Genomic DNA, 17422 nt, shown 5'->3' with positions numbered 1-17422 from the left:
GAAGCGAAAGGCACCAATGGCCCAGATGTAGGCAATGATTGCTATTTCTTGGAATTTTTCAGAGTCAGTCTATTTCTCAGGTTTTCGGTAGCTTAGGGGTTTTCTAGGGAAGAGCTCATTTGTACTACTTTGAAAGACAGTTTGTTATATCTTATCCTGCGACATGGCATGATGAAGTATGTCAGGTATGACTAATGAAAGCTTTGGCATAGATAGCAAACAACATCAATGAGTAACAAAGATTTTAATGACAGGGACACTCCTTTGAGATCGTTGTGTTTTGTAGGCCTATTTTATGCTGTGGTGTATGCTGTTGTGTAGCATGATGTATTTTGTTGATTGTATGAAATATTGTTGCTTTACATCAATTAAAAATAAAATTGCAATCAACTTACATGTATTTACAGTTTATTGGACTTACAAAGAACATACATACAGACAGACAAACATCAACAAAATTCGGTGTACTGTTTTTTAGAAGGAGGTACATTTTCTCAGAAAAGTACCCATTTTGCCATTTCTCTCTGATTTTGACAATATCTCAATAGCACGATCGAGTGTGAGATTTCTACTGCTTGATACTGTACAGTACAGGTCCAAACCCTGTAAATAAATATATTCTCTGTAGTAGAGATCATCATGGAAAAGAGTGCTTTATCTGTAAACACACATCTGGTCTATTGTAAGTAATGGAGCCTTCTATGAGGTTTTGGGGTTGACTGCCATATCGTCAGTGGTGTAAAGTACTTCAGTAAAAATACTTTAAAGTACTGGAGAAATTGTTGTAGGTTTTTGGGGGTGTCTGTACTTTACTTAACTATTTATATTTTTGACAACTTTTACTTTAACTTCACTACATTCCTAAAGAAAATATTGTACTTTTAATTCCATACATTTTCCCTGACAACCCAAAGTACTCCTTACATTTTGAATGATTAGCAGAACAGGAAAATTGTGAAATTCACACACATATCAAGAGAACACGTGGTCATCCCTACTGCCAATGTTCTGGCGGACTCACTAAACACAAATGCATCTTTTGTAAATAATGTCTGAGTGTTGGAGTTTGCCCCTGGCTGTCTGTAAATAATGTCTGAGTGTTGGAGTTTGCCCCTGGCTGTCTGTAAATAATGTCTGAGTGTTGGAGTTTGCCCCTGGCTGTCTGTAAATAATGTCTGAATGTTGGAGTTTGCCCCTGGCTGTCTGTAAATAATGTCTGAGTGTTGGAGTTTGCCCCTGGCTGTCTGTAAATAATGTCTGAGTGTTGGAGTTTGCCCCTGGCTGTCTGTAAATAATGTCTGAGTGTTGGAGTTTGCCCCTGGCTGTCTGTAAATAATGTCTGAGTGTTGGAGTTTGCCCCTGGCTGTCTGTAAATAATGTCTGAGTGTTGGAGTTTGCCCCTGGCTGTCTGTAAATAATGTCTGAGTGTTGGAGTTTGCCCCTGGCTGTCTGTAAATAATGTCTGAGTGTTGGAGTTTGCCCCTGGCTGTCTGTAAATAATGTCTGAGTGTTGGAGTTTGCCCCTGGCTGTCTGTAAATAATGTCTGAGTGTTGGAGTTTGCCCCTGGCTGTCTGTAAATAATGTCTGAGTGTTGGAGTTTGCCCCTGGCTGTCTGTAAATAATGTCTGAGTGTTGGAGTTTGCCCCTGGCTGTCTGTAAATAATGTCTGAGTGTTGGAGTTTGCCCCTGGCTGTCTGTAAATAATGTCTGAGTGTTGGAGTTTGCCCCTGGCTGTCTGTAAATAATGTCTGAGTGTTGGAGTTTGCCCCTGGCTGTCTGTAAATAATGTCTGAGTGTTGGAGTTTGCCCCTGGCTGTCTGTAAATAATGTCTGAGTGTTGGAGTTTGCCCCTGGCTGTCTGTAAATAATGTCTGAGTGTTGGAGTTTGCCCCTGGCTGTCTGTAAATAATGTCTGAGTGTTGGAGTTTGCCCCTGGCTGTCTGTAAATAATGTCTGAGTGTTGGAGTTTGCCCCTGGCTGTCTGTAAATAATGTCTGAGTGTTGGAGTTTGCCCCTGGCTGTCTGTAAATAATGTCTGAGTGTTGGAGTTTGCCCCTGGCTGTCTGTAAATAATGTCTGAGTGTTGGAGTTTGCCCCTGGCTGTCTGTAAATAATGTCTGAGTGTTGGAGTTTGCCCCTGGCTGTCTGTAAATAATGTCTGAGTGTTGGAGTTTGCCCCTGGCTGTCTGTAAATAATGTCTGAGTGTTGGAGTTTGCCCCTGGCTGTCTGTAAATAATGTCTGAGTGTTGGAGTTTGCCCCTGGCTGTCTGTAAATAATGTCTGAGTGTTGGAGTTTGCCCCTGGCTGTCTGTAAATAATGTCTGAGTGTTGGAGTTTGCCCCTGGCTGTCTGTAAATAATGTCTGAGTGTTGGAGTTTGCCCCTGGCTGTCTGTAAATAATGTCTGAGTGTTGGAGTTTGCCCCTGGCTGTCTGTAAATAATGTCTGAGTGTTGGAGTTTGCCCCTGGCTGTCTGTAAATAATGTCTGAGTGTTGGAGTTTGCCCCTGGCTGTCTGTAAATAATGTCTGAGTGTTGGAGTTTGCCCCTGGCTGTCTGTAAATAATGTCTGAGTGTTGGAGTTTGCCCCTGGCTGTCTGTAAATAATGTCTGAGTGTTGGAGTTTGCCCCTGGCTGTCTGTAAATAATGTCTGAGTGTTGGAGTTTGCCCCTGGCTGTCTGTAAATAATGTCTGAGTGTTGGAGTTTGCCCCTGGCTGTCTGTAAATAATGTCTGAGTGTTGGAGTTTGCCCCTGGCTAAAAACAAGAACATGGTGCCGACTTTTACTCAAGTAAAATTTTACTGGGTGACTTTCACTTTTACTTAAGTGACGTTCTATACTTTTACTCAAGTATGATGATTGGGTACTTTTTCCAACACTGCTGATCATCTGTAACAGGGGTGTTCAAATCTTACCCTGCAAGGTCTGAAGTATTGCTGGTTTTCTGTTCTACCTGATAATTAGTTGGCCCCACCTGGTGTCCCAGGTCTAAATCAGTCCTGGATTAGAGGGGAGGAATGAAGAAGAAGAAAAAAACAGTGTAACTGGCTTCCAGGTCCAGATTTGAATTTAAGAATGATTTTTCAGACTCATGGCTAGCTACCGCAGAAAACCCAATGACATAGGGAAACATTAATCACAAGGAAGAACTAAGGGCAAAGTTTCTAGACAACCTCTTCACTCCTCAGGCTTCACAATAATTGCATGTCTGTGACCCATTTATAAATCTTTCCCAGTCAGTGGTGGCTGGTGCCACTTTAAATTGAAGTACGGGCTCATAGTAATGGCTGGAATGGAATGGTATTACACTTGTTTCTAATGGTTAGATACTGTTCCATCTATTCCATTCCAGCCATTACTTTGAACCGTCCTCTCCTCACCAGCCTCCACTGTTCCCAGTGAATAGGCTAGGAAGCCCAGCGAGAAAAGGGTCAATTTCTACAGCTTGGGCTTCTCCAGTGGAGATGACGGACGCATCTTTCGTACTCTTTGTCGTCTTGCATGGCCTCTTCTTTTCTGTTTCGTACTCTTGCCGGCCAGTCATAAGCAGTTATCAGGGATACATTTGTTCTCCTCTTCCAGTGGGGGGCAGACTACCCCATTGTTTGCTGGTTGTAGGTGAATGTAGCGAGTTCTGTGGCGCACGCCTGAGTCTCCGCATTTGCCTTTGCACAGGCCCCAGGGTGACCATGCAGACACCTCACAGTCTAGAGGGGTGGAATCTAGTGGGAAGGACACCAGATATACTCTGTTAGTAATATGCATTAAGACATTATTTTAGCAATCCATAGAACACTTGAATTGCAAGAGACCAGAGACCTGTAACACATGCGCGTGCAGCAGTAGGGGTTGATATGATTTCAGTGACCCTTTCTCTAGCTAGGCTCTAGGGCCCCTCTGTGTGTGTGTGTGCGTGGTGGTCTGCTGGAGTTATAACATGCCACACAAGGATAAGGATAAGCCTTCAGGCATAGGTTAAAATGACTGATTTAGCTAAGCCACCCAACACCATTTCATACGAAAGGGGAAGACTTGATTTATTAATCAAGTTAATTTGCTCAATCAGAAAAAATTGTTATAGAATATTTCCAAGTGCTATGTCAAATATAGCTGTAATACTGTAGGAAACAGGACATTTTATGATTGTATAGAATATACAGGGTAACCAAATGTATTTCGTATGTATGCCAAAGTAAATCCCAATGTAAGGAAATTCTTTAAAATAAATGTTTTTATATATCCAAAGCTCGTAGCGGTACATTCCTGGCTACGGTTGCTAAATCTGGATGAACTTTTATTGAATAATTAAATTACAGAAACTTGACTTTGTATGTTTTAAACATCCTGTGGTTTGCCTAGCCCCCCTCCCCCCTCCCCCCCATGTTATGAGCCAGTAAAATGTTGATATCTATCACAGATTGAGGTTATTTTTTGGGAGAATTAGAGAAGCAGGAGGATGTAACGTGGAAATAAAAGCAAGGCTGGACTACTTGACATCAGTGCTGAGAGGCAGGAAATGTCCAATGCCTTTGACCTCCTTTATCCTGTGTGTTGCCTGGTTGCCATGGGCACAGAGGAACAGCTCTTGCTGACTCCAACTCAATGCTGGCGCACAACGGATCCGATTACCGCAAGGCTTTACTTTACTCTTTATGTTTTGCCAGATGGCCAGTGCCAATTCTTTGCTCTCTTCTTTCATTTTAATGGGGTTAAATTGAATAAATCTTGGTTCATAAGATGATGATTACGTTAAAAACAATAATTGATCAAGTTTTTTTCTATAAGAGAGGTAGGATTGCAGGATAGCAAGCGATAAATATTAGTTCACTGTATTTGTTTCTTAAATGTTTCTTGCTTACTTATGAGAGAGTCCTCAATCTCATTGCCAATCTCATTGCCAGTCTGGTTGAACTGGGTGGGCTCCATGGGTATGCTGAAGATCTGGTTGTTCTTGGTCTTTGTGAGGGTGACCTTGCCCATGGGTGGCAGATTCTTCAGACGGGGATAATAGAAAGAGTTGGCAGGATGGCTTGGAGAAGATGACGTTATCTGGAAAGGACAAAATCAAGTTGTGTTGTCAACAGCACTTCTGGTATTGATTACCGAAGTTGATATAGCATCATCAGTTACCTACAGCATGGACATGATGATCAACCATGGGCTCTTTTAGATGTACCTGTGTGACTTTGTCCTGAGGAATGGTCTCAAAGTTGGGAGAGGAGAAGGTGAAGCCACTGTCAGTGCCTGCATCGTAGGGGTACAGCTCCAGTGTGACACTCTCCTTCCACTGGTCTCCCTCACACAGGTCAAAGCTGTCCACTCCCAGGAACCAGTCTGGGCTGGGAACTATCCGCACTATGAAGGATAGCTGTAGAGAGAGGGGGAAGTAGGATGGGTTATGTGTGGATGTTTCTAGGAGTCCGTCTAACAGTAAACTCAAATTTAGTGCAGACACTCAAAGGATCAGCGGTCTTAATCTGCTCTTCATTATTCCGTACTCTCATCTTTACAGAGCTTTCCTCAACTACAGTTCCAACAGAGACTTCCAACAGTAAGAATAATTTTTTTTGCTGACATCTTTTATTGAATACCCCGAGGCCAATAATAAGAAACTGGTCCCAAATGCTGGTCCCTGAATGTTGTGTAAAAACATATATGTACAATACCGTTCAAAATTTTGGGGTCACTTAGAAATGTCCTTGTTTTTGAAAAAAAATCTAATTTTTTTGTCCATTAAAATAACATCAAATTTATCCGAAAAACAGTGTAGACATTGTTAATGTTGTAAATGACTATTGTAGCTAGAAACAGCAGATGTTTTAATGGAATATCTACATAGGCGTACAGAGGCCCATTATCAGCAACCATCACTCCTGTTTTCCAATGGCACGTTGTGTTAGCTAATCCAAGTTCATCATTTTAAAAGGCTAATTGATCATTAGAAAACCCTTTTGCAATTATCTTAGCACAGCTGAAAAGTGTTGTTCTGATTAAAGAAGCAATAAAACTGGCCTTCTTTAGACTAGTTGAGTATCTGGAGCATCAGCATTTGTGGGTTCGATTACAGGCTCAAAATGGCCAGAAACAAATAACCTTTTTCTGAAACTTGTCAGTCTATTCTTGTTCTGAGAAATTAAGGCTATTCCATGCGAGAAATTGCCAAGAAACTGACGATCTCGTACAACACTGTGTACTACTCCCTTCACAGAACAGCTCAAACTGTCTCTAACCAGAATAGAAAGATGAGTAGGAGGCCCCGGTGCACAACTGAGCAAGAGGACAAGATGCTGGCCTTCTAGGCAGAGTTCCTCTCTCCAGTGTCTGTGTTCTTTTGTCCATCTTAATCTTTTATTTTTATTGGCCAGTCTGAGATATGGCTTTTTCTTTGCAACTCTGCCTAGAATGCCAGCATCCCGGAGTCGCCTCTTCACTGTTGACTTTGAGACTGGTGTTTTGCGGGTTCTATTTAATGAAGCTGCCAGTTGAGGACTTGTGAGGCGTCTGTTTCTCAAACTAGACACTCTAATGTACGTGTCGTCTTGCTCAGTTGTGCACCGGGGCCTCCCACACCTCTTTCTATTCTGGTTAGAGCCAGTTTGCGCTGTTCTGTGAAGGGAGTAGTATACAGCGTTGTACGAGATCTTCAGTCTCTTCGAGACTACGCCAGAAATCAAGTATATTGTCATAGAGAGATTACTATGTAAAACCTACACCACATATTCTAAACCCTGTACCAACTTTTAATATAAAAGGTTTTTTTCAAGTAAATAGGTGCACATTCAGAGAGGTATATTAGATAGATGGACATTGAGAGAGGTATATTAGATAGATGGACATTGAGAGAGGTATATTAGATAGATGGACATTGAGAGAGGTATATTAGATAGATGGACATTGAGAGAGGTATATTAGATAGATGGACATTGAGAGAGGTATATTAGATAGATGGACATTGAGAGAGGTATATTAGATAGATGGACATTGAGAGAGGTATATTAGATAGATGGACATTGATAGAGGTATATTAGATAGATGGACATTGAGAGAGGTATATTAGATAGATGGACATTGAGAGAGGTATATTAGATAGATGGACATTGAGAGAGGTATATTAGATAGATGGACATTGAGAGAGGTATATTAGATAGATGGACATTGAGAGAGGTATATTAGATAGATGGACATTGAGAGAGGTATATTAGATAGATGGACATTGAGAGAGGTATATTAGATAGATGGACATTGAGAGAGGTATATTAGATAGATGGACATTGAGAGAGGTATATTAGATAGATGGACATTGAGAGAGGTATTTTAGATAGATGGACATTGAGAGAGGTATATTAGATAGATGGACATTGAGAGAGGTATATTAGATAGATGGACATTGAGAGAGGTATATTAGATAGATGGACATTGAGAGAGGTATATTAGATAGATGGACATTGAGAGAGGTATATTAGATAGATGGACATTGAGAGAGGTATTTTAGATAGATGGACATTGAGAGAGGTATATTAGATAGATGGACATTGAGAGAGGTATATTAGATAGATGGACATTGAGAGAGGTATATTAGATAGATGGACATTGAGAGAGGTATTTTAGATAGATATTGAATGCTCTGTGAAGATTGAGAAACTTACAAAAGAGTGCCTTGCAAAGACCTCGAACTCTGAGGTCATCTGGCCCGTTCCCCCAACCAAGGCCGGAGCAGAGAACAGTCCGTAGACACTCTGGATGCGTTCCCCAGCCGCCTCCACCTCCTTCATCAGAGTCCAGGCCTCACCCTTCTCAGAGAACTCCCTCACCCCGTTGCTTGCAAACTCATTCCGCTGCCAAATATGATAGTCTGAACTGTGGGTCACCCCTTGAATGGAAGAATTGCACATATTACATGGATTGTTTCCCCCAGTTTGTGTAGCTCTTAACTAGCAGCTCAGAATGTATTTAAAATGTCTGCTTTTCAGGCACACTGTAAACTAATAATAATGGATTGGATGCATATACCGCTTTTCCAGGTGCTCAAAGAGTTTTAAATTATAGGGAAAATCTGGAAATCTGCAATGCACGTCTACTACCATACATTTACCAGATGTCTATGTTTTATACATGAATATAGGAATCTACAGTATAGGATTACTATTACAGTATTAACAAAGGGAGTCAGATCACAGGCTAATAACAGTACATTTTATTTTATATATTTTTTGTCATTAAGCAGACGCTTTTATCCAAAGCGACTTAAAATATCAATTAGGGTTAAATGCTTTGCTCAAGGGCACATCGACAGATTTCTCACCTAGTCAGCTCGAGGATTCGAACCAGCAACCTTTCGGTTACTAGCCCAACGCTCTTAACTGCTAGGTTGCCTGCCGCCCAAAAAGTATTTCACTTACCAATGAGAGGGGACCACTGGGCAGGGGGGCGGTAGATTGGGTACTGCTTAGGGAAGGAGGTTTGGCTCCACATCCCTGTAAATGTCAGGCTGTACTTGGCAGTGGTGTCTGCCGTGCACACCGGGTCTATGGTCACAGGCATGGGGTGGACACTCCCAAGCAGGGTTAGGGTCAGGCTGGCTAGCCAGTGCACCACACTGCTAGTGCTGCTCACGTTCATGTCTCTTTCCATGCTTGTTACTGAGCTGGAAAAGAGATAGGGGAAGGAGGGGCATTTCAGGTTCTGCACCACTTGACTGGGCAACCAACCATATTCCTTCTGTGTTGGTTTAAAGTACGTGGTCCATATGACTGATGAGGAAAGAATTTTGGCCTTAAAACATTTCCACAGTTCCAGACTCAAACACTCGCTTAGCCTAAACACAGTGCAACAATGAGTGTGAAAGTGAAATGGGAAACAGAAGCAGGTCAGATGCAGGCTTGACATCAATGTAGATGTTTATATTAATATCTGCACTGATAGAATTCTAAGGTGTTTGCAGTCTATACACGATAATTCGTCTTCATTCATTATTATTGCGTTTGAAATGTACCTGTAGGCATTAGGCTACATGAGTATGAACATTCACAGCTAACCTACTGACAATGAAAGCCTAGGAATGTAACAGCGGCGACATTAAGTCTGACAATTCACATGTGTACGCATTCATGAATATAAATAAGCTTATGCCATTAGGATCATCATGCATTCATAGAACACTTGTTCACAACATTTAGATGAGTGACAAATAGCTTTTGCTTTCCACACATAACACCTACAGTACTCATTGCACGCATGCTTGTCAGATCCGCTCTACACAAAGGTCCATTTGACATTCAGTAAGGCAGTGCTTGAGACGACAGAGGAGTGGGTACTTACTGAGTTTGCAGATACAGATGTGGTTATCGTTGAAGTTGAGGAGTGAAACTTGTGCCTGGGCTGTCTTGAGGAGGGACTGCGAGACCTGAACGCTTCCCTCAGCTATTTATGCCTTCCAGAGGTCTCCTCAGTTGAACAATATCAATAACCCCTGCCCTGACCCCTCCCAGCTTCACTGATGCATGCTCCACATTAGCGCTCTCTCCTTCCCTCCTTTTTTCCTTCCCTCCCTCCCTCTCTCCCTCCCTCCTAGTCCTCCCAGGGTGTGAGTGAATAGATCATAGTTGGAAACAAGGGGATATAGTTTTTTCCTAAAAGGGTCTAGTCTACAGTGTGAGTGGAGCTGGAGCAGGGACCACGCCTGCCTATGCAGGGCCTCTTGATTTTTAGGCCAGCAGAGTTGTGGGGAAGTGGCTTGGCCGGCGGACAACTTGGCGATGGGATAGGGATGGAGAGACAGCCTGAGCCGGCAGCGCTTCTAGCCCACATTCAGGCTAACAGCTCCAGCCTGCTGCTGTAATTGCTTTCACATGCTCATGTTTCACCTCCACTGCTCCCTCTGCCGCTGCGGCTGCCGCTGCTGCCCTCCCACTCCCACTCCTTGCTCTTTAACGCCGAGACTAGGGTTATTTGTGAGATTCTGTTGATTAAGTTCCAGAAGTTCAATCAGAAGTGCACATGCAGTATACATTCTGTCGTAAAATCTTGCAAGCAAGCGATTTATTTCACATCAATGTGAGTGAGGTAAGTTAATTGATTATCAATTATCTAATTTAACTGATTATCAATATTCAATGTGTTGATATTTGATTGTACCATATGCACACTGTATTTAATGATGGTAAGGGCTCAAAGTAATGTGCATTGTCTGCTAAAACTCTGTAAAACTGATGAAACATCTGTAACCTTATTATGTTAGGACGTAATAAATACCAGTCAAAACATGGCATGACCGCAGGTGTAGGTCAGGAGTGGCAGAGGAAAATGAAATGTCTACTGAAAGAAAGGAGGGGATACAAACAAAGTGTGGTTGCAGCTATAAACACGGTGCCATGGCCCTCTGACTGTGAGAGTGGTGGAGAAACGTTTAGAGGGGTCTCCCCACAACCACACCTGGACAAAATATTGACTGACTTCTCTGGCACTTTTCTCTTTTTCTCTACGGCACCAAACATTGCCCTTAGCGCTTGTTAGGCAATAATCACCTCCAATTTCCGAGTGTAATTTCCTTGTTCTGTCACTTCCATCAAAATATCAAACCATAGCTTGACGGTAATGGAAGCTGCAGACAGGCAGCAGGTGGGATATACGCCAATGTGGGGATATGCTTTACATGTTGGACCCTTGTATCGGAGACATCTGCCAAAGTTGTAAAATCCTATACAACTTGCTTAATGAGACTCTCGACGTCTGTGAAAGCTCTACTGTGCCTACACATATTATTTTAAATCTATGTTTGAATAAGCATCTGTTCCAGTGTTGATCTGTGTATTTAGAATAGCAGTTATAAGATTAAGTTTGTTATTAAGTTTCTTCAAGCTTTTTGCATTAATTGAGCCAATGTGAAAGATTGTATTAAGGTTAGGGTTAGCTAAAAGGGTTAGGGGAAGGGTTAGATAACATGCTAAGTAGTTGCAAAGTAGTAAGTAGTTGAAAATGTGCTAATTAGCTAATATACTAAAGTTGTCCCTGATGAGATTCGACCTATGGGTTGCTAGACGTTTGCATTATAGACCTACCCTTCTACCCCGACCAACCACCCTCCTTTCATTTTGCCTTAAGTAACCTTCTGTCTTATGTAACCATACCAAACCTAACATATCGTACTAATTTGAGTGTCCTGGATTTATGTTAACTATGTTACGTCTAGTCTATGAGACCAGGCTGGAGAGAGACATACATCATGGGAGGATGAGAGGGGGTTCTCACAGACGGACAAGTGGGAGAAGAATTAGAGATACATAGAGACAGGTCTGATATTCTGATTTTCATGCACCAACACATTTAATTTAGGAATAGAAATTAAGGTTATAATAATGTAGGATACTGAATACATAGCTAGATCAGTGCCAAAACTCAATGAACTATTTAACCAAACACCTAACCTTAACCCTAAGCCCTAGCCTAGCTAACATTAGCCAGCTAGCTAATCTTAACATTAGTCACCTAGCTAACGTTAGCCACAACAAATTGGAATTCGTAACATATCATACGTTTTGCAAATTCGTAAAATATTGTACGTTTTGAAAATCCGTACTGAATGGAGTGGAATTATGCAAAATGCTCTGAGACCAGGTTGCTTTCTCAGGCTCTGTTTCTCCCGTTGAACACAGGTTCTCCTCTATTGACCCACTAAGTGAGAGCCCGCTGGTATTTCAATCATCCACCTCTCCCACCGTGGGAGTCGTCTGACTTCGGCCGGAGGTATAAAGAACATGATTTACAGGGCCTCTCCAAAATAAGAGAGATTTGTTTTCCAGCATGGGTAGCCCTTTTTACAGGGAACTTCACCCTCTCAAATGTTGGTTTGATATATAGGCCTTTGGCACTGACACAATGCGGTTAAATTTCATTTTGTTAAAGTGCAAAATCCATTTCCTCAGCAGGATTTGAAAACAGTAAACCCCTATTTGGCGTAGTCACCTGTGTTTTGTTTACAGGCCACTTCCCAGATGGACCTGGACAATCTACAGAACCAGACATCAAGATGGTATGATCACATGTGGGAACCACATGCACCAAGCATGAAGTATGACACAATTTAAAGGTACTGTAGTATTATAGACAGTAGTGAGATAGAATGTGATGCAGGCTAACATAGTCCTGTGGTGCTCAGATAACTCAGCTGATTACATTAGTGCTGTGACCTGGATTCAGTTAATAGATGCCCATCAGCTAGGGGGCCTTGCAGAAAGAAGGTAACAGTGGTTCCTTGCCAGACACATCCCCATGTCTGTTATACATTCATGTTTTTAATAGAAATAAATCAATAAAAAGGATCTGTTTCAATTTGAGTGAGAGTTGCACTTACTCAAATTCGTAAAATTCGTAAAATATTCAGACCCCTTGAATTTTTCCAGAATTTGTTACGTTACAGCCTTATTCTAATATTGATGAAATATTTTTTTCCCATCATCAATCTACACACAATACCCCATAATGACAAAGAAAAAACAGATTTTTTTAAATGTTTGCTAATTTATAAAAAATAAATGAAATATTACATTTACATAGGTATTCAGACCCTTTACTCAGTACTTTGTTGAAGCACCTTTCACAGTGACTACAGCCTCGAGTCTTCTTGGGTATGACGCTACAAGCTTGGCACACCTGTATTTGGGGAGTTTCGCCATTCTTCTCTGCAGATCCTCTCAAGCTCTGTCAGGTGTAATGGGGAGCGTTGCTGCAAAGCTATTTTCAGGTCTCTCCAGAGATGTTAGATCGGGTTCAAGTCCGGGCTCTGGCTGGGCCACTCAAGGACATTCAGAGACTTGTCCTAAAGCAACTGCTGTGTTGTCCTGTTGGAAGATGAACCTTCACCCCAGTCTGAGGTCCTGAGCACTCTGGAGCAGGTTTTCATCAAGGATCTCGCTGTACTTTGCTCCATTCATCTTTCCATTGATCCTGACTAGTCTCCCAGTCCCTGCCGCTGAAAAACATCCCCACAGCATGATGCTGTCACCGCCATGCTTTACCGTAGGGATGGTGCCAGGTTTCCTCCAGGCGTGACACTTGGCATTCAGGCCAAAGATTTCGATATTTTTTAATTTATTTTTTCCCCCAATTTCGTGGTATCCAATTGGTAGTAGTTACTGTCTTGTCTCATCGCTGCAACTCCCGTACGGACTCGGGAGAGGCGAAGGTCGATGAGATGCCATTCACTAGGTAAACACATACAGTATACCATTCACTAGCTAAACACAGACAGTATACCATTCACAAGCTAAACACATACAGTATACCATTCACTAGGTAAACACAGACCGTATACTATTCACTAGGTAAACACAGACCGTATACTATTCACAAGCTAAACACATACAGTATACCATTCCCTAGCTAAACACATACAGTATACCATTCATTAGCTAAACAAATACAGTATATCATTCACTAGCTAAACACATACAGTATACCATTCCCTAGCTAAACACATACAGTATACCATTCACTAGCTAAACACAGACAGTATACCATTCACTAGCTAAACACATACAGTATACCATTCACTAGGTTAACACAGACAGTATACCATTCACTAGCTAAACACATACATTATTCCATTCACTAGCTAAACACATACAGTATACCATTCACAAGCTAAACACATACAGTATACCATTCACTAGGTTAACACAGACAGTATACCATTCACTAGCTAAACACATACAGTATACCATTCACTAGGTAAACACGTACAGTATACCATTCACTAGGTTAACACAGACAGTATACCATTCACTAGCTAAACACATGCAGTATACCATTCACTAGCTAAACACATACAGTATACCATTCACAAGCTAAACACATACAGTATACCATTCACTAGGTTAACACAGACAGTATACCATTCACTAGCTAAACACATACAGTATACCATTCACTAGCTAAACACATGCAGTATACCATTCAAAAGCTAAACACAGACAGTATACCATTCACTAGCTAAACACAGACAGTATACCATTCACTAGGTAAGCACATACAGTATACCATTCACTAGGTAAACACGTACAGTATACCATTCACTAGGTTAACACAGACAGTATACCATTCACTAGCTAAACACATGCAGTATACCATTCACTAGGTAAGCACATACAGTATACCATTCACTAGGTAAACACAGACAGCTTTCAGTGTGGTGTACTCTCTGACACTCAATGCTGGCAAGAATATGGGTCTTTCGGTGCGGTCTTTCAATGTCAGGTCCTTAAAGTCGTGAAACTATTGCTCAAAACCCAAAGCTAGCTCTCTTCAAGGATCTTTGAAGCACTCTGTTTTTAGAGGGTAACTCTAAACTCTTTAGCGGGTAACTCTAAACTCTTTAGAGGGTAACTCTAAACTCTTTAGCGGGTAACTCTAAAAGGGGTTTATTTTGTTTTGATAGGTGCAAGCGTTTTTTACGAAATACTCTCAATGGACTACAATGCCTTATTTTCTCACAGGTTATTACAATAGAGACCATTTCTCATTTGTTGACAGTGGAAGGGGCTTGGATGGTTGAGAAAGATGACTCTTGTTGTTTTCCGTGCTGTCAGTGTAGTCAGTTTCCGTGCTGTCAGTGTAGTCGCTGGCATTCTCAGGTCTAAATATTTATGAGAGCAGATGGAAAGATTATCATAGAGACAGTTTCATTGCCTTCCCTCATCGAGGCCAATCAACTAACAGTCTACAAAAGATGTTGAAATACATCCTTATATAGGATGTTATTAAAGTATGGCAAAGGATTTGAAACCTTAATTTGAAACTGTTCGCCCTGAGCTTTGTGTGTGTAAACAAATGCCAATGAAATTAACAAACAATTAAGTTTGAGTTATAGCAGAGACATATTTCATCCTCAGGTCACTAGAAAATAATGTTTTGTTTATGTTCAAAAAGTCTATCTTATGTAATATACGCAATAATAAAGTTAAGCCTGGTGTTTCCAATAGCATTACTGCATTTCCATTGGACTTACAGAGGATTTTAAGTCAATTTTACTGAAGTGTAAGGTCAATGGACTGGGAAGGAACATGTTGGGAAGGAGAACATACAACTGACCATTGGTTGATGCCAAAGATTTCCACTCCACTTTGGTCATTAATGTTCATTTGTAAATTATGAAAGCAGCCACGCTGGTAATGGACAGCGAAGGCCCTGGTGGACTCGGGGGAATCTAGCTGTCATATTGAATCAAGACCTCAGTTTGTTTGACATTCAGCAGGTCCAAGTATGGACGGGAAAACTTGACTTATGTCAGAGAGGCAATGCATTGCTTTAGCATGTCTACTGAAAGGCAAGGAAGGTTGTGATTAAGCATCACTTCCCTTAGAGAGCAAGCAGAATGATCTGAGGATGCCCAGATTGTGTCTTAAGAAATACACTTGATGTTGGGGTCAAGTTGAGCCCAATTGCAGGCCTCCAGAAATCTTCTTCTGGTCAGCTGCCCTCCACTCTGGAAGTCATATGCAGTCATGGAAGTGATGAAAGTCCTGGCAAAAATCCCCTTGGACCAGATAGTTGGAAAAATATCTGACATTAATATGTTTATGATGGATTAAAGCAAGTACCATCTGAATTTATTATTTTGTTATTGCTTGAAACTACTTTGATTTTCTCAAACAATACTGCTCTCCAGATGTTTGAATAGGTTCTTGGAATCATGAGTCAATTTTAAGGGGAAATAATGGTGGTTTTGCTTTGGAAAAGCTTGGGAATTGCAACTAGCCTACATGGGAATCAAAACAGTGCATTTAATACAAAAGGCATGATTCACATGTAGTCTAGGTGCAAGCCCATCGGTGCTGACAAGTCATCATTCAGATTATAGCTAAGAAAATCTAAATTGAGTATTGTGAAGGCTAGAACTAAAAGAAAGGATGTTAGCAGGCATTTAAACTCTTCCGTCAATAAAAGACCAGTGTCTTTCTGAGGGAATTTCTCAAACCATTTCTGTAGATAAGCTTGTAAAGATACCACCGAGGTCCTATTAGCCAAAATGTTGATGGAAACCACATGGCACACAACAGCTCCCATTCAAATCACAGGTGGACAACAGAAAGTGGGTCAATCTCCTCAGTCTCGTTTCTCAAAACGTGACCGTTAACGATGAAAATAAAAATACAGCCTAAATGTTTGCATAGCCAAACCGGACTGTTCTTAATTGACACATAAAAATCCTTCCTCTGTTTTAGTAGTCTTTTTAAAATCACATTTTATTGGTCACATACACATATTTAGCAGATGTTATTGTGGGTGTAGCGAAATGCTTGTGTCCCTTGCTCCAACAGTACAGTAGTATCTAACAATTTTTAGGCCCCATTCCACTCTTTTCCAATGTTCAAGTTGAACACCTTGACCAATTGTCTGTTTACCTTACATTCCAACGGTTGCTCAATATTATATGGGTCTACAAAAACAATTGCACACATAGTAATGATTGATGTAAGTGTTATAGAGTGAATTACCCAGTTATAAGCTTGTCTTGGTTAAAAAAAATATCAAAGCACTCAACCTTTTTAAGTTTTATTTAGTTAAAATGTAGACAATTGGCTTCTGTATACATTTTTGCTATGTAGGTGTTGAAACTAGGTTTAAGACAGTACCCTTCTTTTCAAAGTGGAGCACAGTGATTTTATTGTGAGCTGAGAGGAGGCATCCAAGTTGCCAAGGGCGTCATGCACCCAAAAAATCTGAGGGGGCACAAAGTAGGTGGGGAGGGTCTGTAAGCAGTGGTGGGAAAAGTACTAAGTATATTTAAAACCAGATGCTTTTAGACTTTTACTCAAGTAGTATTTTACCCGGCAACGGATACTTTAGTAATTTTCAAAGTTATTTTTACTTTTACTGGTACAGTGGTGGAAAAAGTACTCAAATGTCATAATGTTATTTGAGTAAAAGTAAAAAGTAAATTCTATACATCAAATTCCTTATATCAAGCATACCAGACGGCACGATTGGGAGAGCGGGACAGTACCCCCCCCCCCCCCCCCCAGAGGCCACCCGGCGTCCCACCTGGGTGAGCCTGACGGGTTGGCCGAGGCATGGGCGCTGGTCAAGCTGGCTGGGGCGTAGAAGCACGACGAACGGGCAGAGGCGTGGGAGCCTGACGATCCGGCTGAAATGGGAAAGCCCGACGATCCCGCTGAGGCGTGGGAGCCCGACAAACCAGCTGTGGCGTGGGATCCTGATGGGCCGGCTGAAGCAGGACGTGGGGTGGGCGCCTGCCGAGCCCACGGAGGCAAGACGACCTCTCGAGCCAGCTAAGGCGTGGAAGCCCGATAAGCTAGCTGAAGCACCCCCGGTTCCCTCGGTGACGGCACCTGGACACGACGTCACCATCCAAAACTCCCTGATGCTTCTTTTAGTGGTGTCAGCATTCTATAAGGATCGACGCT

At 41.6% G+C, this 17422-nt stretch overlaps 1 protein-coding gene across 1 annotated transcript; it reads right to left on the bottom strand.

Moving 5' to 3' along the window:
* Positions 1 to 3542: 3542 nt before the first annotated feature.
* Positions 3543 to 8633, bottom strand: LOC120062113 (spondin-2-like). The gene is made up of 5 exons (XM_039011923.1): positions 8402 to 8633; positions 7649 to 7872; positions 5179 to 5370; positions 4862 to 5051; positions 3543 to 3724 (listed from the first exon to the last, which is right to left on the bottom strand). The coding sequence occupies exons 1-5, from the start codon at positions 8631 to 8633 to the stop codon at positions 3543 to 3545; spliced, it is 1020 nt and encodes a 339-aa protein (XP_038867851.1).
* Positions 8634 to 17422: the final 8789 nt, after the last annotated feature.

Source organism: Salvelinus namaycush, chromosome 17 (genome assembly GCF_016432855.1).
Source record: "Salvelinus namaycush isolate Seneca chromosome 17, SaNama_1.0, whole genome shotgun sequence".
Classification (NCBI taxonomy): Eukaryota; Metazoa; Chordata; class Actinopteri; order Salmoniformes; family Salmonidae; genus Salvelinus; species Salvelinus namaycush.
The sequence above is the reverse complement of the archived record's forward strand: the minus strand, read 5'-3'. Positions and strand labels throughout refer to the sequence as shown.

Bases quoted from the DNA above. Each gene is read 5' to 3' on its own strand.
- LOC120062113 (XM_039011923.1), bottom strand. From the start codon at position 8,633: ATGGAAAGAGACATGAACGTGAGCAGCACTAGCAGTGTGGTGCACTGG. The intron at 5,371-7,648 runs GTAAGTTTCTCA...CTCTCTCTACAG, and splicing joins TCTTTGCAAGGCACTCTTTT to CTATCCTTCATAGTGCGGAT. The intron at 5,052-5,178 runs GTACATCTAAAA...TGTCCTTTCCAG, and splicing joins CTCAGGACAAAGTCACACAG to ATAACGTCATCTTCTCCAAG.